This window comes from Lithobates pipiens, unplaced genomic scaffold (assembly GCF_037356315.1).
Source record: "Lithobates pipiens isolate NorthernLeopardFrog02 unplaced genomic scaffold, aLitPip1_a1.2 Scaffold_22, whole genome shotgun sequence".
Classification (NCBI taxonomy): Eukaryota; Metazoa; Chordata; class Amphibia; order Anura; family Ranidae; genus Lithobates; species Lithobates pipiens.
Window position 1 is genome coordinate 240,535,492 of NW_027507784.1, and position 24,382 is coordinate 240,559,873.

Below are 24,382 nucleotides of genomic sequence, written 5' to 3' on the forward strand. Positions count from 1 at the left end.
GAAATCAGATCGCAGACCCATCGGACAGCCAGCCGAGAGGCCCACTGGGCTGCAAACTCCCGAAGGCGACCCCCCCACCCGTGTTTAGGGTGGGGGCAAACCTTCATGCGGTGGCACTTTTGCTTGCAGGCTTACAGTTCCTGGGATGCTTTTGTCCATCAGAAGTCATTCTGTCGGGCTGGTGGACGCTTAGCCGAGGCCCCGGGCAGACGAGAAAGCCGCTTGTGAGCGGAAAATGAGGGCCCTTGCCTACGGCGTGGCTCCTTAACCTTCTTGGCCTGTGGGAGTAGTGTACTCTTACCACCTGTGGCATTTTTAATAATGTCATCCAATGAGGCACCAAAGAGCCGGTCGCCAAGGAAGGGAAGATCTGTCGGGGCTTTCTTAGATGCCTGGTCAGCAGACCACCATTTCAGCCAAATCAGGCGCCTCAGCACCACTGCTGACACTGAAGCCCTTGATAACAGAGGAAGGGTACCCAAGGCTGTGCCACAAACGTACTTAAGGCCTTGCACTAACTGGTCTGCTAGTTCCACAAAGACAGGAGAAGCCTGTTGCTCCCCAATTCACGGTGCAAACGTTTTGCCAACTCAGTGTCTGACACAATTGCGGATGCCAGCACTGGTCGCATTGTTGACCCCACAACCGTAATCAAGGAACGAGCCACTGCCTCGGCCTTGCTGTCCGTGGGGTCCTTAAAGGCAGGAGTCCCCTCTGACAGGATTGTGGTTACTTTGTTTAACCTGGATACTGGGGGGTCAACAATCGGAGGAGCCCACCACTTTTTGAGAAGGCTCTCTTCAAAGGGGTAATGCACCATGTATTTGGGGACCGAAAAGGTCTGTTGCAGTCAACCCCATTCCTTGTATATGGACTTATCGAAATAAGTCAGATATGGGAACACCTAGGTGTACGGGCTGGCTTACGGGACCCAAAAGGGGCCGCTACATCAGCAGAGGGATCGGCTGGCTCCTGAATTTTCAGGGTATCACGCACAGCTGTGATAAGTGCTCCAACAAGTGCTTTGTCGTGCGTGGACCCAGACGGGGACTCATCGGTCCTGCTCAGTGTCGTCTGAAATGACAGAACAGGGGTCACCAGCCTCCGCAGGGCCTGAATCTGCATCAGCGCTCTCCCCGGAGGATGGGGGGGGGGATGGTCAGTTTTTTACCACCTTTGTGTCCACACAGTGACTCCCTCTTGGCAACAAACGAATTAAGGACAACCGACAAAGCGTCCAGAGGCACTGCACTGTCTGCAGGTGAACCGGTTGCAATTGCATGAATTTCGGGGGAAGAAACACCAGTTTCTGAAGCCATGCTGACCCTACCCTGTCTGCCACCTGTTGGGGACTTAGGACAGTGATGGTCCCACCCTCCTAACTGCTGCTGGCTGAGGGGCTCTTCCCACAGGACTCCCCACCCTGACCGAGTTCTGTGCCATCCAGCTAGGTGTGCCTGTGTCAGCATGCAGATGCATAAGAGATCAAACCGCGCCGTGCTGAACTGTTCTGAATAGCGCTGAAGCTGAAAAACGTGTTCGGACTTGAAGAAAATGGCCGCCGAGCGCCCAGTGTAAAGGACATAATCTCAGAGAAAATGGACACCGGACTACAGAAAAAGGAAGATAGCGCATGCTGCTCCCCACCACACCAAAAATGGCCGTCGAGCACTGTATGCCATGAGGGACAGTGAAAAAACAGGTAGAGAAATAGCAGTAAAACAGCGCTACAGCGATCAGCAGACACAGCCTCCAGACACCTCAGGGGAGAGATCTACACACATCCAGGGCCCAGCTATCCAGCGTACTCCCCCCCCCCCCCCCCGAGAGCCCCTGTCTATGGCACACACACCGCTCAGCAGCCCATGCAGCATCCCCCACAGGGAAAGGGATGATAGGGACAGGGAGACTAGTTAGGGAATGCCCAGCTACTCAGCCCCACCGAGGCAGGGAGAGCTGTACTTGCCAGTCCTGAAGAGCTGGGAGACATTCCATCACAGACCCACTCTCCGATCAGTACGGGGTGGCTGCTGGCCCGGCACACTGACATCAGTAGCCCTGGAGCTAGGGCATGTCATGGCCGATCCAGCACAGAGCTTTGGTCTGCACCAAGGAATAAGAGTATACAGGCTGTCGCCCAGCCGGCTGCTGATAGCAGATCACAGGATCTTTAATCTTGTGCAAAATAAAACTTGTGCAGAAAAATCCCCTCAAAGGAACTGTATCAGTTGGTGAACGTAGGAGAAAAGAAAGTTTACACCAAATAAAAGATAGTGAGCCCCTGTGCATCAACACGTTTCACTGTTTTGCTTCGGTAGGACACACTTGGGGGCAGTTGAAAGGAACAGGTCTCACTATCAAAGATTAAATAAATCGATCCGACATTATATTACAATAACATATGATAAAAAAACTTTCAAACATTGCTATATCCAGAGGACATATGCACATCAGATACAAATAACCAACTTGTCAGCATAGAAATATGGCCACTTGGAGAGCACCCAGACGATCACCCAGGAATCACCATGTAATGCAGGAGGCAGTTTCTTACTAATACCAGCGACCGTGTATAAGGCTGCAATAATCAGCCCGTTAATCCAAGTTACTAATATAAGAGAAGCCAACTTAAAGATTAAAATAGGTTATAGTAAATAAAAGACTGGTGGTATAAAGATACATTGATATGAATATAAACTCATATGGTTCACCCGGGGGAGGAAGGAGATGCACTGCAAGTATCCAGAAAATTAAAGGGGGAGAGTAATAGAAAGGAGAAGGGTAGAACAAACACCCTTTCACCTGTTTTCAGTCCATAGAAACAGGGGCTTCAACAATTATCCATATGGACAGATATATATTTCTTCCAAACTCGATATATCAAACTCTCCTATACCTGCCCACAGTCAGTATAATTATATAGGCTCCATAGGTATATTTAAACAGGCTGCAAGGATATAAGAAAAAAAAAAAAAAAAAAGACAGTCATCAGGATATTGCTAAAGCAGCTAATTAGATCAAAGTAATGCAGCATAAGATGAAAGCTGTCCAGCAGCTTTCCCATAGTAGCATGAGGGTTCAGGGTCTCCCCCTTGGAACAAACCACACCACACCGAAGGTGTTCCTGGGAACTACTTATATCCACCCTTGCTTATAGGCAGCTATAGAGTGCTACTCCATCGGGCACCGCCCAACCACACGGGCACTTAAAGAGAAGGGGAGAACCCTTTAATCTGTACATGCCCAGGGGGAGGACACATGCTGACCAAAAATTAACCCACATACATGGGAAAAGATCCCAAAAGGGGACAGTGTCAGCAATGCTTAGAACATCCCTATGATAGAGCAATAGAGCCTAGGTATATGCAGCCAACGATTGCAGCCCATCACAAAAAAACAGACGCATATTGGCATATCTCTTGTCATTGCCTGGAGCCTCAAATAACCAAAATTGTTGCAGGATAGATAAAAAATAAAAAAAAAACTATGGCCTGAAAACAGGTAAAAGGGTGTTTTTTCTATCCTTCTCTTCTATTACTATCCCCCTTTAATTTTCTGGATAATTGCTGTGTATCTCCTTGATTATTGCAGCCTTATACACAGTCGCTAGTAAGAAACTGCCTCGTGCAGATATTTCTATGCTGACAAGGAAGCTATTGGGATCTGATGTGTGTAAATCCTCTGGATATAGCAATGTTTGAACTTTTTTTTTATCATATATTATTGTAATATAATATTTGATGGATTTATTTGATCTTTGACAGTAAGACCTGTTCCTTCCAACTACCCACAAGTGTGTCCTGCCGAAGCAAACCAGCTAAACGCTTACACGCACAGGGTGTCACTGCCGTTTATTTGGTATCAACTCTGTTTACACTAGATACTCGTTACTATCATATGCCTATTGTATGTTTTTAATTCTTTTTTACATGACCTGTTTGATATGACTTATTAATTTTTTTTGTACTATATCATTGTCCACCTTGCCTGTAAAGTCCGAATTAGGGCCTTGTGGCCCTTTACCCTTTCTCTTCTCCAATCAAGTTTATATGGATGTGGCTTTAGGAGTGTTATTTCAATTTTTGCGATAAAGCTGCCTAATTTTTCAATGGTGTTATACATAAAAAGCCAGCATTCATGATAACATGTGCAGTTATAGGTCACAAAGACAAGGTTTCCCTTAGGCACAAGCATCCTCCGTCGTCACTTCTAAAAAACAAAACAAAAAAAAAAAAACTTCCCACCCAGCCAATGTATATATACGGCCGGGTGGGAGCGCTTTCCTTCAGGAACGCCCTTCAGAAGGAGGGGGGTCGTGCCTGTGCAGCGGCGCAATCCCAATGTGCTCACGTCACCCGGACATGGCGCATCTCGGATCGAAAGGAGGGCTCTGTGAGTGGCCCTCCTGATCACATGACGCCCATGTCCAATCACAGTAGTCATGTGATGTAAACAAACAGCCGGTTGCTAGGCAATCGGCTCTCCTCTCCTCACACGGAAGTTGTTGCTGAGGAGAGGAGAGCAGATCGCTGCAGCCGGCTGGTGATCAGTGAGTATGAGCTGTTTTTTTACAGCTTTTTACTCACTGATCACCAGTCTAGTATAAAACACACGTCCTCAAATAATAAAAACACATGTCCCCCACATATGTCCCACTGTTTGTGCAAACAAAATCATAAAAATTTAATTTGGGTACAGTGTAGCATGACCGCACAATTGTAAGTGCAATAGCGCTGAAAACTGAAAATTGGTCTGGGAAGGAAGGGGGCGAAAAAGTGCCCTGTATTTTAGTGGTTAATGAATATTTTCTGTGTATATATTTATACCATCGGCTGATCTATATATTCATGGTCCTGTCTGATACAAAATAGCTTAACACAGACACGCACACACACACACATTAGGATGCTTGCAGTTTAAAGTTTATTGACACACAAGAATTTGGTCCCAAATCATAAAGTGACTTCTTGAGACTTAAGAAAAGAACTTACACAAAAACAGTGCATTAATTTAAGCCCTGACAGCTTAAATTGCCTCCACAAAAGGGATAAATATATATTTTATTTTTTTTTATTTATTTTTTTTTTTACACAAAAAAAAATGTTACAAATAAAGTTTTATTCTGCCTCAATGTATTTAATGCAAAAGTTTAAATTGAAAAAAACTTTGAATTCATACTGTAGTACGCATGATGACATCCATACCAAACAATTCATCTCACAAAGAATTTTATGAAAAAAATCCATACCAGTTTTCTTCGCAAGCATAAAATGAGCTCTACGGTGCAAAGAACGCTTGTTAAAACTGCAGGACTTTGCAGGGCCTCATCTAAAAAACTGGGCCAGACAAAAGGTTTACATGCCGTCATAACCTGCTTTTTCCCCTCTCTCTAGTTTCCTTTTACAGGCACTAGAAAATGGACAGCTGTGATTGCATGAGATTACTTTTCTTCCCACTTTTTTTTACTTTTTAACCACGATACCAGAGTGTTTCAGGCGACTTGTATGAAAATAAAGGATTACAGGTATCTCCCTACAATTTGTGTTCACCTGATGTAAATAATAAAAAAAAAAATAATCTATGCACAAGGTTAAACTCGCTGCTTACACACTATATAGTATTTAAAAACAGTTAAAAAAACAAAAAAAAACAAAAAAAAAAACACACTTATCTGGACTTCATGTTTTGAACCGCCACCAAATGTGACTAGTGGAAATGCCTTTAGCAACGACTCAAGCTAAGAAGTGCAGAAGGGAAAAAAAAAAAAAAAAAAAAAAAAAAAAAAACACATACATCTACCCAGTAACTACAACTTTCTGCTGAGAATAGCCACAGTTAAAAGATTCTTGTGCAAAACGAGAAGGTAAAACAACATTATAGCCATTTTGTAAAAGCATTTTGATTTAGATGGCTATGGATTCGGAGTTTTCCTTCTTTTTCAAGTACATTGCAAAGAACCCAATATAAAGCATAGAACCTTTGCCGAGAGGCTCTACAAGGAACCATCACCCACCTGGCAAATACAACCCATTGTAAAAGCCAGGTTAGCTTAGAAGGAGTCTGAGGCCTTCTGATACTATTCAAACAATACCATCAGCTTTCTTTGAAGTGTGGCCTTTTTCCAAAAACCACTAGATACTTTCTAAACGGACAAAGGTTTCAAAAACCCATGGAACAATCTGACTAAAAACATCTACAGACCGTTAAAAAGACAACAAAAATACCAACCCACCAAAAGCATTACAGCCCCTTCATCTATCATATCTTAAAAAAACAATCCAATTCAAGGTTAACAAAGAGAAACCTTCCCTTTTCCATGGAAATGGCAACATCTGCAAAAGATAACTAATCTATAACCCCTTCATCCATGATATATGCAGTTAATGCATATCAGTGATAGGAACAGAGAAACTTTTCCTTACGTTAAGTTTCATTCTTGCCCTGAGACATTGCCAAGTTAGTCACTATTATCTTGATGCAAAGCAACTAAAAATCCATTTGACTTTCTAAACTGCATTACAAAGGAACCAATGCAAGTGGCCTCATATGGAAGGACGTGACTGTTTTTACATGCAAACAAAAGCCAACTCCTAAATAATTGCCACTGCAAACATAACTGGACAATCAGACCCTCAATCTAAACATTTCTATATAGGGTAGGGGGGAAGGAATCCAAAAGTTCTTACAAGTCACCTGAAACAGGAAAAAAATATTTTTATAGACATGTACACAACATGATGTTTACTAAAATTCTACAATCAAAAAGCTTAATTAATTGTCCCAAGTAACTCTATTCCCTTAAGTGCCATATGCATGGGAGTAATGGAAAAAATAGCATCTCAAATTTAGGGATTTTATCCATATTATAAAATATGTGGAACCATGTAAAAAGGGAAGAAAAATTAACTAGATGCCTTGCAGAAGGATCATGGCTGAAGAGCAAGTGTCTGAAAAGATGGCTGTAAACAATCTACAGTACAAAAATTGCACTACAATTTGGGATAACATTTATAATGAGGCTTTGGGGAAATAAAAATTGAATTAGTTTTTCACAGGTTACTTTTTCCAAAACCTGTAGAGCAAGATTATACCTTATTTTAAAAATAAAAGCTTTTGCAGTAGCATATTAAATAGAAAGGTATAGGACCAAATGTAATAGTCTACAGCTTGGAAAGGTTTTGCAGAAGAATATGCTGGAACTCATGCGTCAAAGTGAAGAACTGCAGACATATTGTTACAGATTTGTAACAGGTGCAAAGGAGAAGTTGGCTGCCAATTTCACCCTGCTTCGGCTCTGCTTCTTTACTGGACTTTCTTGCAATTCCTTTAAAAGCTTGGATTCTGGTTGCTCAGAATCTGGAACTGGGTGCTCGGCATTCTTGTGTTTACCATTGGACTTTGTGTAAGTAATGGGTAATAAACTGTCAGAAGGTGGCTTGTTCTGGGATTCATTAATATTCAGGCCTGAAAAAGAGAAACACCGGTTATAAACATAATAAAAATAAAATAAAAATTACAAAACAAGAAGCGGTATAAATAGAGCTAGCGTGCTCAGCAATCTAAGACTACAGAAAACCACCCAGAAAAGGGATCCGGGCAATGCTACTGTTGCAATACCAATGTCTTTCTATATGTAGTATGACCCATAACAAATGTATACTGCAAACAAAGATAATGTTCGCAATGGGGACCTGCTGGGTAACTATTTTATCCACCAAACCTCTCAATGTTTCAATACTGAGAGACATTACGCCTTCTCCCTAAACAAGGGATAGCAATCAGCACAAAGTACTGATGTGTCTTTTGGCCCTTGTCCAAGGCCCTTTCACACTGAGAGGGTTTTCACACTGGAGCAGTGTGCTTGCAGGACGGTCAAAAAAGTCCTGCAAGCCGCATCTTTGGAGCGCTGTAGGAGCAGTGTATTCACCGCTCCTAAAGCGGCCCTTCCCATAGAAAACAATGGGGCAGCACTACAAACCCGGGTGGTTTTAACCCTTTTTCGGCCGCTAGTGGGGGTTAAAACTGACCCACTATCGGCCGCATAGTGGCGCTAAAACCATGGTAAAGTGCCGCTAAATAAAGCGCCGCTTTATAGCAACGCCCCAGTGTGAAAGTAGCCTTAACCACTTCCTGACCGGCGCACGTCAATGTACATCGGCAGAATGGCATGGGCAGGCAAATTGGTGTACAGGTATGTCCATTTGAAATTGCCGCCCTGCTATCGCATGCGCGCTGCCGGTGTTATCAGTGCATATAGACTTGGGCCTCGAAACGCATAGCTAGGCCTTCTGATGTTGCTTCCAGTTTTTTAAATTCCTGTGCCTGCCTGTGCTCCATCTATCCACAGTGATGCTTCCTGGTCACCCTGGGTTACCACACCACCACTGCAGCAGCTCTTCCATCTTGGGATCTTGGATGCCTCCTCCTTCCCAGCTGCAGATGCACCAATGACTGTTATGCATGAGATCATCTATACACCAAGCTAATTATTGTGTGTTTGGGTTCCTAGTCTCTACCTTGTTGCATTTGGATCGGCACCCCTCTCCTGCCTCTTTACAGGTTCCATACAGGCCACTTCCAGTGTATTCACCGATGACTGTTCTTTTGCTTTCCTCCTGGCCTAGGATCCCTTTTGGCAACCATGATCAACACCATTTTATTTTATACTAGTTGCTAATTGTTATTTTTTAAATAAATGTTTAAAAATCCACTACACAGTCTGTGCACTTTTCACAAATACCCATATGCCACATTACAGGGTTAATTAAATCTACACATCAACTATTGAAAGATTTATGGAATAAGTACCTCGTGCCAGGGCAATCCAACATGTTTCAATTGTTCCTTGCCAATTTTTAAGTGGAGGGATATTTAAATGTAGCATATATGTCACCAATACATGTAAGCCAGAACATTTAAAATACACACTATCCCATCAAAACCTCAGATCCCCCCACAAGGTCAACAAACGTGCACGTGTACAAATAAAGCAGTTTTTTTTTTTTTGCCACATTTTTGCCTTTGAAAGTCCCATGGGAGAAAACTGTACAATTTGTAGATGTACTGACTGCCTCTCGTTTTGAGGCCCAAAAATACCAGGCAAGTACAAACAGCCCCCAAATTACCCCTTTATAGAAAGTAGACAGTCCAAGGTATTAAGAGGCATGGTGAGTTTTTGAAGTTGAAATTAGCTGCTTAACGCAAAATATACATGTACGTCATTTAACTTTAAGTGGTTATACTGGGATGATGCCTGTACTGTGACTGTCCCTGTACCATGTGATTGCTTTGACCAATCCCAGAGATCACAGTAGTAAACGGCTGCATAAATTACAGCTTGTGTTTACTACCATTAACGTGAATGCTGCGATTGGCCATGTACCATGTGATCACTAACAATCACAGCTGCTCTGTGATCCACCATGTCTAGGGCACAGAGCAAATCACAGATCTTACTGCTGTGTACCCTCCCCATGCACAGGCAGGAGAATGTATCCGTATGTCCTCCCAGAACACAACTTGTCCCGCAGGCCATATATGTCCAGTGGCCGGACAGAAAGTTTAATTTACACTGTCATGTCATCACATAAGTGCTGGATTGATGCAAGTAGGAGCATTCTTCTAAGCTATGCAAAGCCTATTTGGTGAATAAACCATTATGTTTTTTATTGCACTAGTCACCACAATCACCAGATCTGAACTCAAGCTCATGTGGAAAGAGTCTCATTGTAAGATCAGAGTGCCCTGGAAGCCAGTTGCATCTCTGGGAAAAGCTACACATAAGCCCTCCTTCCTCCACCTAATGCTTTCAACTCCACCAGTAGCAAGCCAAGTCAGAAGGTGCAAATACTGGAAAATTACCTTATAACACAAGAATATTTTAGCCGATCAGATTTCCGTTTTCAACCTCAGACCTTCATTGGCACCAATTACAGCCAAGTCTTTTTGAGTATGATGCTACAAGCTTGGCACACTATTTTTTGGGCAGTTTCTCCCATTCTTTGCAGCACCTCTCAAGCTCCATCAGGTTGGATGGGGAGCGTCGGTGTACAGCCATATTCAGATCTCTCCAGGGATGCTCAATCGGGTTCAAGTCTGGCCTCTGGATGGGCCACTCAAGGACATTCAGAGTTGTCCTATAGCCACTCCTATGTTATCTTGGCCGTGTGCTTAGGGTCAGTCTGTTGCAAGATGAGCCCAGTCCAGAGTGTTCTGGAGCAGGTTTTCACTAAGGATGTCTCAGTACATTGCTGCATTCATCTTTCCCTTGATCCTAACTAGTCTCCCAGTTCCTGCTGCTAAACAAAAAAAAATAAAAAATTATGACAGCATGATACTGCCACCACCAGGCTTCACTGTGGGATGGTATTGGCCAGGTGATGAGCGGTGTTCGGTTTCCTCCAGGCATGCTTGCCATTCAGGCCCAAGAGTTCAATCCGTTTCATCAGACCAGAGAATTTAGTTGTTCATGGTCTGAATCCTTCAGCCTGCCTGGAGTTTGCCAAAAGGCACCCGTCATGTGCCTTTTACATACTAGGTACATTTGAAAAGAATAGTCCATCCAGCTCAACCTGTGTAGGTGCACGTGTCAGGGTCTAAAATTATTACCCATATCCCTGTATGTTCTGTTCTTTAAGATGCACAAGATGCGAGATGTATGTTTTACTGAGGAGTGGCTTCCGTCTGGCCACTCTACCATAAAGGCCTGATTGGTGGAGCACTGCAGAGATGTTGTTCTTCTTGAAGGTTCTCCTCTCTATACAGAGAAACGATGGAGCTCTGTCAGAGTGACCATCCTGTTCTCGGTCACCTCCCCAAGGCCCTTCTCCCCCAAACGCTTATATTGGCCAGGTGGTCCACTTTAGGAAGAGTCCCAGTGGTTTCAAACTTCTTCCATTTACAGATGGAGGCCACTGTGCTCATTGGGACCTTCAATGCTGCAGAAATTTCTCTGTACTCTTACCCAGACATGTGCCTCGATGCAATCCTGTCTCCGAGGTCTACAGACAATTCGTTGGACTTCACGGCTTAGTTTGTGCTCTGACATGCACTGTTAACTGTGGGACACTATATAGACAGGTGGGTGCGCCTTTCCAAAGCATGTCCAATCAACTGAATTTACCACAGGTGGACTCCAATCAAGTTGTAACATCTTAAGGGTGATCAGTGGAAACAGGATGCGCCTGGGTTCAATTTTGAGCGATTTTCTTCATTTTTACATTTTGTTAAAAATTTGCAATGATTTTAAACAAACTTCTTTCACGTTTTCATTATGGGGTATTGTTTGTAGAAATTTGAGAAAAATAATAAATTTAATCCATTTTGGAATAAGGCTGTAACATAAAATGTGGAAAAAGTGAAGCATTGTGAATACCTTCTAGATGCACTGCACAAAGTTACTCAGGCTCAAAAGAAAGACATGTCCATCTAGTTCAACCAATAGAAAAAAATTCTTCCTACCCCAGGAGGCAATCAGACATTCTCTTGATCAACTAACTCCTGGTGTGATTACCTATAAATGTTAGTATCCACGATACATCCAGCTCTTTTTAAATCAATCTACTGAGCTGGCCAAAAATAGCTGAGGGAGTCTAGTCCACATTTTCCCTCCAGGGGTAAAGTAAATCAACAGGAATTTCACTATATAGACCACCTATGTATTTAATAACTTGACCTATTGAATATTTACCCCCTTCAGGACCAGGCCATGTTTTGCAATACAAAACTGCATTACGCCGACAATTTTGCGGTCATGCAACTCTGTCCATAAATAAAATCTATGTAATATATTTTTTCCCCCACAAATGGAGTTTTCTTTTAGTGGTATTTATCCACCACTGCATTTTTTATTCCTTGCGCTATAAACAAAAAATCCTTAGACTTAGCGGTAATGGTATTTCTATGAGCCTTTCAGGACAACACCTTGGAGAGAGCGCAGCGCCACTTTCACAGGAAACACTGCCATGTCAATGCCCCTTTAGATGCAGCTCCTTCCACCATGCCGCCAATCGTAGATGAGAATTCCTCCGACATGCTGGAAAATATAAGCACACACCCTCCAACCACAAGAGCTAACATAATATCATTCACAGACTCAAGGGATGGTTATAGCTGCTGTCCTGAAAGGCTCATAGAAATACCTTTACTGGTAAGTCTAAGGTTTTCTCCCCTCACCTTTCAGGACAGCACCTTGGAGAGGATAAACAAGAACTTAATTCAGGGAAAAAACTGCTTGCAGGGTCTTTCTGCCAAAGGATTGGTCAGAGGCAGACAGCAGATACAGCCTGTAGTGCCTGATGACAGTGGCTGCTTTACATATTTGCTATGGCGATGCCCCATCCTTCTCTGCCCGGGACACTGCCACTGCCCTTGTGGAATGGGGCATTATCCCCTCTGGAGGTTCTTTGCCCATTGCTGAATAGGCCTCAGATAACCTGCTTCAGTCACCTCCTCGAAGTGCTTTTGGAATCCTTCTCTCCTTTGCGTGCTCCCGCTGACAGGATGAACAAGGAGATTGACTTTCTAAATGTTTTAGTTATGTCCAGACATCGCATAAGGCACCTCCTGACATCCAAGGTGTGGAAAAGCCTCATCTTCCAGGCTGGAAGGAGCCGGACAAAAAGGTAGGCAATATCTCTCGTGAGCCCCTGCAAAACAACTGATCAGTCCAATCTGGGGAAAAGAAAAAACACTTACAAGGAACTGGCCTGACCCTAGCATTAGCCTTAAATTCTAACAATTACCAATTCTCTTGAAAAGGTTCCCACTAGGAAGACTGGGCACTGCCACCTGCGCCTTGAGGGTGCTCGCTGCTAGACCTTTCTCCATTCCCTCAATGAAATTATAGAACTCAAATTGTACTGTTTAAATCAAAATTTTTGTCAGAACACCAGGAATTGTAGCATTTCCATACTTAATATTGAACACCTTCTGCTTGTTGGGAGGGTAGTGATAAGCTTGTCTGATAAACCACTTCGCCTTAGTAAGTTCTCCTCAGAAACCAGACTGTCAGATTGGTGTGTGCCAGATCTGGGTGATAGAGAAGGCCATGCATCAGAAGATCCTTCCTAACCGGCAATCTCCAGGCAGGTTTTACTGATAGATTCATAAGTGAGAACCAAGGCCTCTTTGGCCAAAAAGTAGTGATCAGAATCAGGGCCGTAGATTCTTCCTGGAACTTTGCTAGAAGTAGCAGGACTAACTGAAATGGCAGAAACACATAGGACAGAGTGTAATTCCATTGATACTCCAAACCATCTAACCACAATGCTAGGTCCTCATTGTGTAGGGAAAAGGCAGGAGTCTGCATTTCCCTGACTTGCAAACAAATCTACTCGGGGTAGGCCCCAGGCCTTGGATCATCAGAAAGATCTGATTCAGGGTCCACTCAGATTCCGTCACCTTTTTCATGCTTAAAGTCAGCCAGCACGTTTTGCGTGTCTTTCAAGTGAACTGCTGACAGAGGCTAAATTTGTTTCTGTTCAGGTCAAGAGCTGAGGAGGTAAGTGTTTTGCTTCTCGTGCCGCCTTGTTTTGACAGATGCATGGCTGCTGTTAGGTTGTCTGACAGGATTTGAACGTGCTGGTCTCATTTGAGTCTGCTGGAAAAAAACAGAAGACTTATTTTATTTTTGAATAAGAACCCTGGTGCTGTTTTCTCCTCGAAATGGGCTCCCCATCTCCATGCACTTGCATCTGCTGTCGGACGCTTGGTCATGATAAAAGGACCAGGGGAGAACCCTTGGCCGATTTTTATGGTCTTTTCACACCATAATGACCTCCTTGCTCTTAGATTTTTTTTCCAAGATTTTTTTCCAGTGGTTCTTGAGGAGACCACCTCTGGAGTATATTTGACTGGAGGGGGCACGAGCGTGACACCTTGCCCATTGCACCACTGGAATCAAAGCCGTGAATGAGCCTAGAACTGACATAGCCACTTGCACTGACACTGCCAGATTGGATTGGACTAGCTTCACGGCTGACAATCTTTTTTTAAATTTTTCTTTCAGAAGGAAAATTCTTTGCTGTATTGAATCTAGATTATAGCCTAGGAATCTCACTCGCTGGGCTGGGACCAGATTACATTTTTCCTGATTCAGAAGCGGACTTAGCTTGTTTACTTGCAAATTGGTCAGCAAATGTACCGTGGACTCCGCAAAATGGCAGTAGGTTGTCCAGGTATGGAACAATATCGATCTCCTTCAGTCTCAAGGGCTCTAAAGCCTCTGCCATTACTTTGGTAAACACTCTGGGCGATGAGGAGGGGCCAAAGGGCAAAGCCCTGAACTGCAGGTGCCATATCTTCTTCTCTAGGTTGACTGCCAGACGCAGAAACTTCTGTGATAAGTTTGCAATTGGGACATGCAAGTATGCATCTCGAAGGTCGATTAATGTCATAAAGCAAACTGAAGTACGCAGTTTTCGTACTAAGAATATTGCATCCATCCAGAAGCTTTTGTACCTGATGGATCGGTTTAAAATTTAAGTTCAGAATCAGACAGAACTTTACAGATGGTTTCTTGACCATGAAGATAAGTGAGTAAAACCATGTCCTACTGCTCCCTGAAGACCTGAATGATGACCTCCTGTTGGATCAGTTCCTCTAAAAGGGACATCCTAGCCAGGGCTGTGTCTTGATCCCTTGGGAGATTGGTCAAAGAATCTGCTTGGAGGTGTCCAGGAAAACCCCAGACTGTATCCTCACCTGATAATGATCTGAACAAAAGGGCTTGCCGTCTTTTCCTACCATTGAGGAAGAAAAGCTTGAAGCTCCCCACGGGAAAGGAAACGGTCATTGCTTTTTTGCCACCTGTTCTGTGTGCCCAAAGAGCACGCCGCCTCTTCCTCTCCCCCTCTGGGGGTTCCAAGATCTTCTCAGACTGTTCTTAATACTTTTGGGACTGTGAAAAAGGACAAAAATTCTTACTCTTCTTGTCTGCTGTCCTGTCTAGCACAGTTTCAAGTTCTGGCCTAAAAAACAGGATTTTTAAAACAGCTTACCTGTAAAATACCTGTAAAATCCTTTTCTTTGATGTACATCAGGGGACACAGAGCCATAGTACTTACTATGTGGGTTATAGGGGCCACTGATGGACACTGGCACGCCCTAAGGCAAGACGTGTATTCCCTATATAACCCCTCCCACAGTAACACAAAAGTATGACTGATCCTAGCGCTCAAAATGGAAAAGAAAATTGCAGCACAGGAGCTACTGTTATAATTAAACAAAATATCTCAAAAATATGCAAAGATACGATCACAAACGGAATTATAAACAGTACCCTGGCATTAACAACGCTTCAACGAAAATCTATCAGTAGATAAATTTGTGCAAAGAATTGTCAAAGATAAAATGCATACATAATACAGTCATATAATAATATCTGATGTATCAGAGTACAAAAAGTGCAGGGAAGAAAAAAAGTTAAAAAAAAAAAAAAAAAAAAGTGAATGGAGTGCTCCTGGTTATGCACTTACCCCCTAAAGGGTTAATTATAAGCACTTCAAGATTCCAACAGCGTGCTGCTCATATTGTTGTCATGGACTGAGGATCACACCAGCCAAAGCAATCCCAAAAAAGATCATCTAAGAATCTATTGGATCTCACTCTAATTACAAGTGAGATCCAATAGATTCTTAGATTATCTTTTTTGGGATTGCTTTGGCTGGTGTGATCCTCAGTCCATGACAACAATATGAGCAGCACGCTGTTGGAATCTTCAGTCGTATCATTGAGTTGAATAATGTGTCACTTGCTCCTCAATTGGGGTGGTCTACATGTTGCAGTGCCCATGTGATCTGGAATATGTGGGACGGACCAAACGCCCACTACAGATACGGCTTAACCACTTTCAGACCGGACCATTTTGCTGGTAAATGACCAGAGGTCTTTTTACAATTTGGCACTGCGCTGCTTTAACTGGTAATTGCGCGGTCATGCAATGTTGTACCCAAACAAAATTTGCGTCCTTTTCTTCCCACAAATAGAGCTTTCTTTTGATGGTATTTGATTGCCTCTGCGATTTTTATTTTTTGCGATATAAATGGAAAAAGACCGCAAATTTTGAAAAAAAATGATATTTTCTACTTTTTGTTATTAGAAAAATCCAATAAACTCAATTTTAGTCATACATTTAGGCCAAAATGTATTCAGCCACATGTCTTTGGTAAAAAAAAGTCAATAACTGTATATTTATTGGTTTGCGCAAAAGTTGTCACATCTACAAACTAAGGTACGTTTTCTGGAATTTACGCAGCTTTTAGTTTACGACTGCCTATCTCATTTCTTGAGGTGCTAAAATGGCAGGGCAGTAAAAAACCCCCCCAAATGACCCCATTTTGGAAAGTAGACCCCCTAAGGAAATTGATAAGTGGCATGTTGAGCCCATTGAATATTTTATTTTTTTGCCTCAAGCGATTGAATAATGACAAAAAAAAATTTTTTTTTTTTTTTGTTTTTTTTTTTACACAAAGTTGTCACTAATTGATATATTGCTCACACATGCTATGGGCATATGTGAAATGACACCCTAAAATAAATTCTGCTGCTTCTCCTGAGTACGGGGATACCACATGTGTGGGATTTTTTGGGAGCCTAGCCGCGTACGGGGCCCCGAAAGCCAAGAACCGCCTTCAGGTTTTCTAAGGGCGTAAATATTTGACTTCACTCCTCACTACCTACTACAGTTTTGAAGGCCATAAAATGCCAAGATGGCACAAAACCCCCACAAATGACCCCATTTTAGAAAGTAGACACCCCAAGCTATTTGCTGAGAGGCATGTTGAGTCCATGGAATATTTTATATTTTGCCACAAGTTGCGGGAAAATTACAAACTTCTGCTGCTTCTCCTGAGTACGGGGATACCACATATGTGGGACTTTTTGGGAGCCTAGCCACGTACGGGGCCCCGAAAACCAAGCACCGCCTTCAGGCTTTCTAAGGGCGTTACAGTTTTGAAGGCCATAAAATGCCAAGATGGCACAAACGCCCCCCAAATGACCCCATTTTGGAAAGTAGACACCCCTAAATTTAGGGGTACACTAGTGAGACTAGGTAATAAATGGCGGGTGCCCTGAAACTATAAAAAAAATAACTAACCAACCAGCGTCACCTGTAACCGTTATATGGTGATCACTGGTGAAAGGGTTAACTAGGGGGCAATCAGGGGGCTTTATGCGGTAGTATATGGGGGTCCCTGGTGCTATAAAAAGCTGCGGCGAACCTAAATACCTACCTGCCTAACTAGCGTCACCTGTGACACTAATACAGCGATCAGAAAAATGATCGCTTAATAGGCTGGGTTCACACTGGAGCGATGCGGGAACGCCACGAATCCGCGGCGGGTTCCCGCATCGCATGCCTCCCAGCGGCAGTTCACACTGCCCTATGCGAACTGCTGGGAGTGTCAGTGAAATGTTAATGACACCCCCAGATCAGTTCGCATATCGCAGTGCGATCTGCAAACTCGGATCGCATGGTGTTTACACCCATGCGATCCGATTCTGCTGCGGACCAAAAAAAGGGTCCCGTGCGAATTTGTGGCGGGTGCGGCGCGAATTCAGCCATACTATCTGCATGGCTGAACTCGAATCGCACAGAGATCGGATGTGATTTGCACTGCAGTGCGGTGCGAATCACATTCGTTCTCATAAACCGCTGCAATGTGAACCCAGCCTTAGTGACACTGGCGACGGGGGGTGATCACGGGGTTAAACCTTTATTGGGGGGGTTAGGGGGGGCACATTAGAACTAAAGGGGGCTAACCCTAACTGCCCTAACAGTTATAACAGTCACAAATGACACCAATGCAAAAAAAAAAAAAAAAAAAATGCAATTGGTGTCACTGTGACTGGGGGGGGCAGGGGTAATTGGGGGGTGATCGGGGGGTAAAGGGGGGGTGTGAGTGTGCCTGGCATGTTCTACTGTACGTGTGGTGTGTTGGTGCAACTCACCGATCCTCTCTCCTCGGTGCCGGAACGAAAAATACTGACACGGAGGAGAGATCACATCACTTCCTCTCCTGTGAGGAGAGGAAGTGATGTCACGGAGCATTTCTATTCGTCGGGAGCGATCGCGAGGGGGTGGCCATGAATGAATGGCCGCCCCCTCATCCCGGATCGCTCCCGAACGAATGCCGACCGCCGCAGGCACCCGGGGGGGGGCCCGATCGGGCCCCCCACCCGCGGGAAGGCAGGGACTTATATATACGCCCATATGCCTGCCCGTGCCATTCTGCCGACGTATATCGTCGTGCGGCGGTCGGCAAGTGGTTAATGAACGCATCACAAACATACTGACAGGGTTCCCGAAACATTCTGTATCTAAACAGAATTATTAGAACGTAATAAGGATCCCTCAAAAACCCTGTTCCTTGGTATTGACAAGTTCAAGCCCAACTGGCGAGGGAGCTCGCTAGTGAGAGAAATATCAAAACTTGAAATGGCTTGGATCCACAATTTGAAATCCTATGCTCCGTATGGATTAAACATAGATACTAATGTTAATGCATTTATAGATAATTCCTAATTTTGTAATGTTAACTTTTTGCATTATTTGATCTTTGAATACTATGTAAACTCGATCTGAGACGCAAGAGTGGCTTACTTATTGTGACCCTAGATTTAGGATTATATGCATACCCATAGGAGAAGACCTATGGGATTTGCCAATTTTTAATCTTTATATTATTTTTTAGACATATAGCACTTCAACAATGTTTACATAGATCATAAATAGAATGTGTGTAGATTAGCATACTCCCCACAAGGTACTATTTATGCACAGGGGCAAAGAATTATTTATAAACTTTAAGTATTAAACAATTATATTTATTCATAAAAATACTCTCATCACATATTCACTATAAAATTTGTATTTACCACTATGGGGTTATTATTTATATGGGTGTTAATTAAGCAATGTATTTATTATAAATATAATTTTTAGCATAATTTAGTATTAGTTTATTATTAGCACCTTAATTTTCACATCATGTTCCGATATTTGGATGATAAGATGTAGAAATATATTAATTCCAATAATTCATTTTACTTAATTCGTTTCTAATTATTAAACGTTTTTTGGTAGGCATTTAAATGGGGAAAATTAATTATTTCCGGTCCCCGTGGTTATTGCAATCCCTTTTGTTGCTTATTTTATATGCAATTTTTAATAATGATGGGATATACATTGCTGATAGGGTCTTATTATATTAATTGGCAGGGATTCTGGGGGAATTATCCAATAATTTGGTGATAAATTGTTGCCCGTATTGTTCGCCTTGATAAATAAAGTTGGTATGCCCATAACCAAAATGGCACTGTTAGCTGGACCTTAGCATCTCAGAACGAGATCCGGTTTATAAAGGGTGGTGTGATACTCATTCCCCATTGACGTCATCTATGACGAAATGCATCTGGGAAGGCACGCAGTGATGCCACCACGCTACACGAGGGAAGGATGGGCTCCCGAAAAACGGTGCCCGGCTTTTTGTTTTATCCATGCGATTGATGCAAGTATTCTTGTAAGTGCAATACTTTTTTATTCTTAATAAAATGTATAAACCGTTTTACACTATGGGCGGCTTCCCTTTTTGAGTCACTAATAGTGGAAATACCTAGCTGATGCTTGGTAGTGTGAAGTCTTGGATATCCAAGTGATGTTTAGAGGTCCAGCCACAGGGTGATTCCTAGTTCCTGGCTTAAGTCGAAGGATGCAGATGAGTCATATCTAAATGCTCCTTACGCTTTGCCGTCTGATAAGCACATTTATATCTCGGGGGTCGGGCATCTGTTCACTTTTTATGTGTGGAATCACAGTGGGGTCTTAACAAGATTAACCAGAGTGGACTTTGTTTAATTAATATTTTCCTTTGTAACCCCTTTAACCTTGCAAAAGAATGGTCATCATATAGAAGTCATCTTCAGCAATTGATATTTAACTGATGTGGACATTATGAGTATATTACAATAACAATTTATTACAATCGCTCTTCTGTGGACTTTATAATCGCACAAAACAATTGTTTACAATCCTTCCAGTAACTATTGGAGTCGGCGCAGCTCTAAAGTTTTTCTTGGAATCTTGAAGTGCCTAGAATTAACCCTCTGGGTTTGCATAACCAAAGTGGGCCACTTTGAGCACAAGGTTTCTTGATTTCCTGGTTTTGGTGCATTCTCTGTGAAGGACATTTTATGCCTTTGAGGGTCTCAGGAACACCCCATTCACTTTATGAACTTTTTCTCTTCCCTGCACTTTTGGGACTCTGATACATCAGATATTAATAGTATATGACTATTATGTATGCATTTTATCTTTGATAATTCTTTGCACAAATTGAACCAGACAGATTTTTGTTGAAGCGCTATTAATGCCAGGGTACTGCTTATAATTTCGTCTGTGATTGTATCTTTGCATATTTTCAAGCAATAAAGTGTACACCAAGAAGGGAGGGACCGCTGTGTCGCCTGATGTACATCAAAGAAAAGGATTTTACAGGTAAGCCGTTTTAAAAATCCTGTTTTCTTACATCAGGGCACACAGACATAGTACTTACTATGTGGGATGTCCCATAGCAATGGCCACTGAAGGTAAGGAGACAACAAAAAAATGAGGCCAGAGGACTCATACTGCAGCCTGCAGCACACTGCGCCCAAAGGCAATATCCTCATGACCTTTAACATTGACTTGATAAAGTCTGGTAAACGTATGAACTGAAGACCAATTTGCAGCCTGAGTCATAGAGGCCTGATGATGCACCGCCCAAGAGGCACTAATCGCCCTGGTTGAGTGTGCTTTAACATGAAAAGGAGGCATTCTCTTCTTTAAACCATAAGCCTGAATAATGACTTGACAAATCCATTTGGAAATAGTAGATTTTGATGCTGCCTCTCCCCTTTTTGGACCTTCTGGCAGTACAAATAAAACATCTGTTTTGCGAATCTGAGTGGTCGCCTTTAAATACACTATGACTGCTCTTACTACATCAAGGTAATGTAGTGCCTTCTCTACCCTAGATTGAGGCTCTGGGAAGAAAGAAGTAAGAACAATATCTTGGTTTAAGTGTCACCACCTTTGGTAGGAAATCAGGATGAGGACGTAACACCACCTTATCCTTATGCATGATCAAATATGGCTCTTTATAAGACAGAGCCGCTAGTTCTGATACTCTAGCAGAAGAAATGACAACCAGAAAGATAATCTTTCTAGTCAAAAGAACAAAGGGAATTTCACGCAAAAGCTCAAAAGGCTGATTCTACAAAGCAGATAAGACCAAGTTTAAATCCCAAGGATTTAGAGGTGCCTTGATAGGGGGATTAATTTGTGTTAACCCCTGAAGAAAGCTATGCACCAGAGAGTGAGAAGCCAGAGGCCGTTGAAAAAAATACTGATAAGGCCGAGATCTGGCCCTTAATAGTACTCAAGGCCAGCTTCATCTCTAATCCCACTTGCAGGAAATCAAGGATCATACCTATGACATATTTCCTGGGATGCCAACCCCTGGATCCACACCAAGAAACATAGGCCTTCTAGACTCTATAGTAAATAGAGGAATGCCTGGAAACCGGCTTCCTGGCATTAATCAAGGAAGACACTACCGAAGGAGACAACCCACAATCCCTTAGAATGTGGGTCTCAATAACCAAACCGTTAAATTTAGCGTCTGCAAGGTAGGATGGAATACCGCACCTTGTGCGAGAAGGTCTGGCCATAATGGCAGAGTCCAAGGGACTCCTACTGCCATTTTATGATCTTGGCAAACCAAGATCTTCTGGGCCATCAGAATCACCTCCTTTCATTCCTGCGAAGATGTAGAAGTAGCAGAACTGTAAGAAATGCACAGATCAGTGAAAACTGATCCCATGGGAAGATGAATGCGTCCGTTCCGCAAGCTAGCCGATCTCTTGTTCGACACAAAGTTGTCGACCTTGTTGAATCTGGACACAAACAGGTCCACGTTCAGAGTACCCTACCTCTGACATATTGCTAGGAACATGTCGGGGTGAAGAGACCATTCCCCCGGAAATAATTGTTGGCGACTCAAGTAGTCCGCCTGCCAATTTTCTATTCCCGGGAATGAATATTGCTGATAGGCAAGGAATGTTGTGATCTGCCCAAGCTAGAACATGACTCTTTTTGGGTTGCACAACTTCTCGTGCCCCCCTGGTGATTCAAGCCACAGCCGTGGCATTGTCAGACTGAATCCTTACAGGACAATCCCTTAGTCTGACCGTCCATGACTTTAGAGCCAGACGAACTGCCCGAATCTCTAAAATGTTGATAGGCAAGGTCCTTTCTGACTTGGACCATCTCCCCTGGACAGAATCTTCTTCCAGGACTGCTCCCCAGCCTAGAAGGCTGGCATCTGTGAAGACTTTGCAGGAGACTGGTAGAAACTATTTTCCCTTTTGGAGGTTGCTGGATACCAACCACCAATTTAGGCTCTGACGCACGTCGGGAGCCAGGTGTATTGGAAAATCCAAGGCCTGAAGCTTTTTGTTCCAGGTCGACAGGATTGTGTTTTGTAGCAGTCTTAAATGAAACTGCGCGTAAGGGACGGCCTCGACCATTTTCCCCAATCTCATGCATAACCGAATGGAAGGATTTTTCTTTAATGGAACGGATTCTTGTCTGGGGTAGGAATACCTTTTTCTGTATGGTATCTATGTATGGTATCTATGACCAGTCCCAAGTACTGCAATGTGATCAGACTCTGAAACTGAATGATCTATTAAAAGTAGATAGACTAAATAGGCTAGGACCATTATGCCTTGAGCCCTTAATCTGGCTAAAGGAGGTGCCAGAATTTTTGAGAACACCCGTGGTGCTGTGGCTAGACTGAATGGCAGGGCCACAAACTGACAACGATTTTCTATTTCGAAGCACAGAAATTTCTGGTGAGTGGGAAATATTGGCACGTAGAGATATGCATCTTTGATATCGATAAAAGCCCAAAACTCCCCTCCTTACAGGATGGCAACAAGCGATCGGATTGACTCCATGTTCAAGGATCGGATGTTCAAGTGCCGATTCAGGTCCGAGATCTAGAATAGGTCTTACCTCTCCCTTTCGTTTTGGAACCGCGAAAAGTTTTGAATAAAAACCTGTGCCCTGTTCCACTAAGGGGACCTCTGATATCACCGACTGGGATAATAGATGATCCAGCGCTAGGAGAAACTTTTTTCTCTGGATCCTTGGGAACATTTTACCTTAGAAAACGAGGAGACGGAAAATGTCAGAACTCTAAATTGTAACCTAGAGAAACTGCGGAAGCTACCCATCTGTCTTGACATTGTTCCTGCCAGATCCTTGAGAATTTTCAGGAGCCTTCCCCCCACCCGAGCGAGCGGAGGCGCCCCTTCATAAGGAGGCTTTAGCATTCTGTTTTGTGGGCTTTCTGCCCCAAGATCTCTCTTCTGACCTTGGTGCTGCCCTTGGGGTCTTCCCCTAGAACCCGACGGTTGAAGCCGTTGAGACTGCCGATAGGCTGATGCCCCTGGTTCAGGTGAGGCAGCACGCTTAAAGGAGAAATATATGAACCTCTTCTTTACTGGTAAAAGAGAGCTTTTCATCTTGGACATCTTTTGGAGGTATTTATCCAGATAGTCTCGAAATAGCCGTTCCCCATGAAAAGGGAAACTGGCTAAGAGCTTTTTACATGGTGCTTCGACTGCCCAACTTTTCAGCCACAGAACTCTGAGAATGCACTAGTCCAAGCATAAGACATGAGGCTTGAATGATAGAATCTTTCATAGCATCTACTGTGAAACACAGTGTGTATGATACACCAGCCCATTGCTGGGCCTGCTGATCAGGCTGAATTTTAAGTATCTCCTCAAACTGTTCCTTAATGGACTCGGATACACCAACTACTGCAAGAAGTACTACTACTGAGCTGGCCAAAGACATATGGCTTTTAGAAAGAAGTTCCAACTTTTTATCTGTTGGATCCTTTAGCGCATTATCCACCGGACATGTTAGATTCTTGTTCACTGAGACAATTGCAGCATCAATCGCTGAAACCCCCCATTCCCCCCCCAAGTCCTCTTCCATAGAATAAAGTGTGGAGAATATCTTAAGAGGATAATATTTATCCAGATGTTACCATTTAGCATACATAAGCTTCCTTAGCCATACATGAATAGGAAAGGCATCCCAAATTAGAGGTGGGTTCATCAAGGGCCTACGCTGCAGGCAGCAAAAAGGTTGAACGAACCAATTTAGTAAGAGTGCACAAACAACCTGTCTTGTGATGTTACTCCTTGTATATTAGGATCCTCAGAAGAGAATTAACAATTATCTTCCAAATCTTTGGGAAGATCTACCCGATACCCAGCCTCCTGAACCTCAATAAGAGTGTCCTGAGCACTAGATGGGGGATCT

The 24,382-nt window shown here is 43.2% G+C and overlaps 1 protein-coding gene across 6 annotated transcripts in view; it reads right to left on the reverse strand.

The window, feature by feature from the left end:
• Positions 1-4,900: 4,900 nt before the first annotated feature.
• The window catches only part of MARF1 (meiosis regulator and mRNA stability factor 1), a 502,817-nt gene continuing 483,335 nt past the window's right edge, over positions 4,901-24,382 (reverse strand). For all 6 annotated transcript variants that reach the window (XM_077448919.1, XM_077448921.1, XM_077448922.1 and 3 more), the window contains one exon: positions 4,901-7,464. In XM_077448919.1, the coding sequence (XP_077305045.1) occupies positions 7,235-7,464 (230 nt within the window). In that variant the 3' untranslated portion in view covers positions 4,901-7,234. The remainder of the gene's footprint in view (positions 7,465-24,382) is intronic.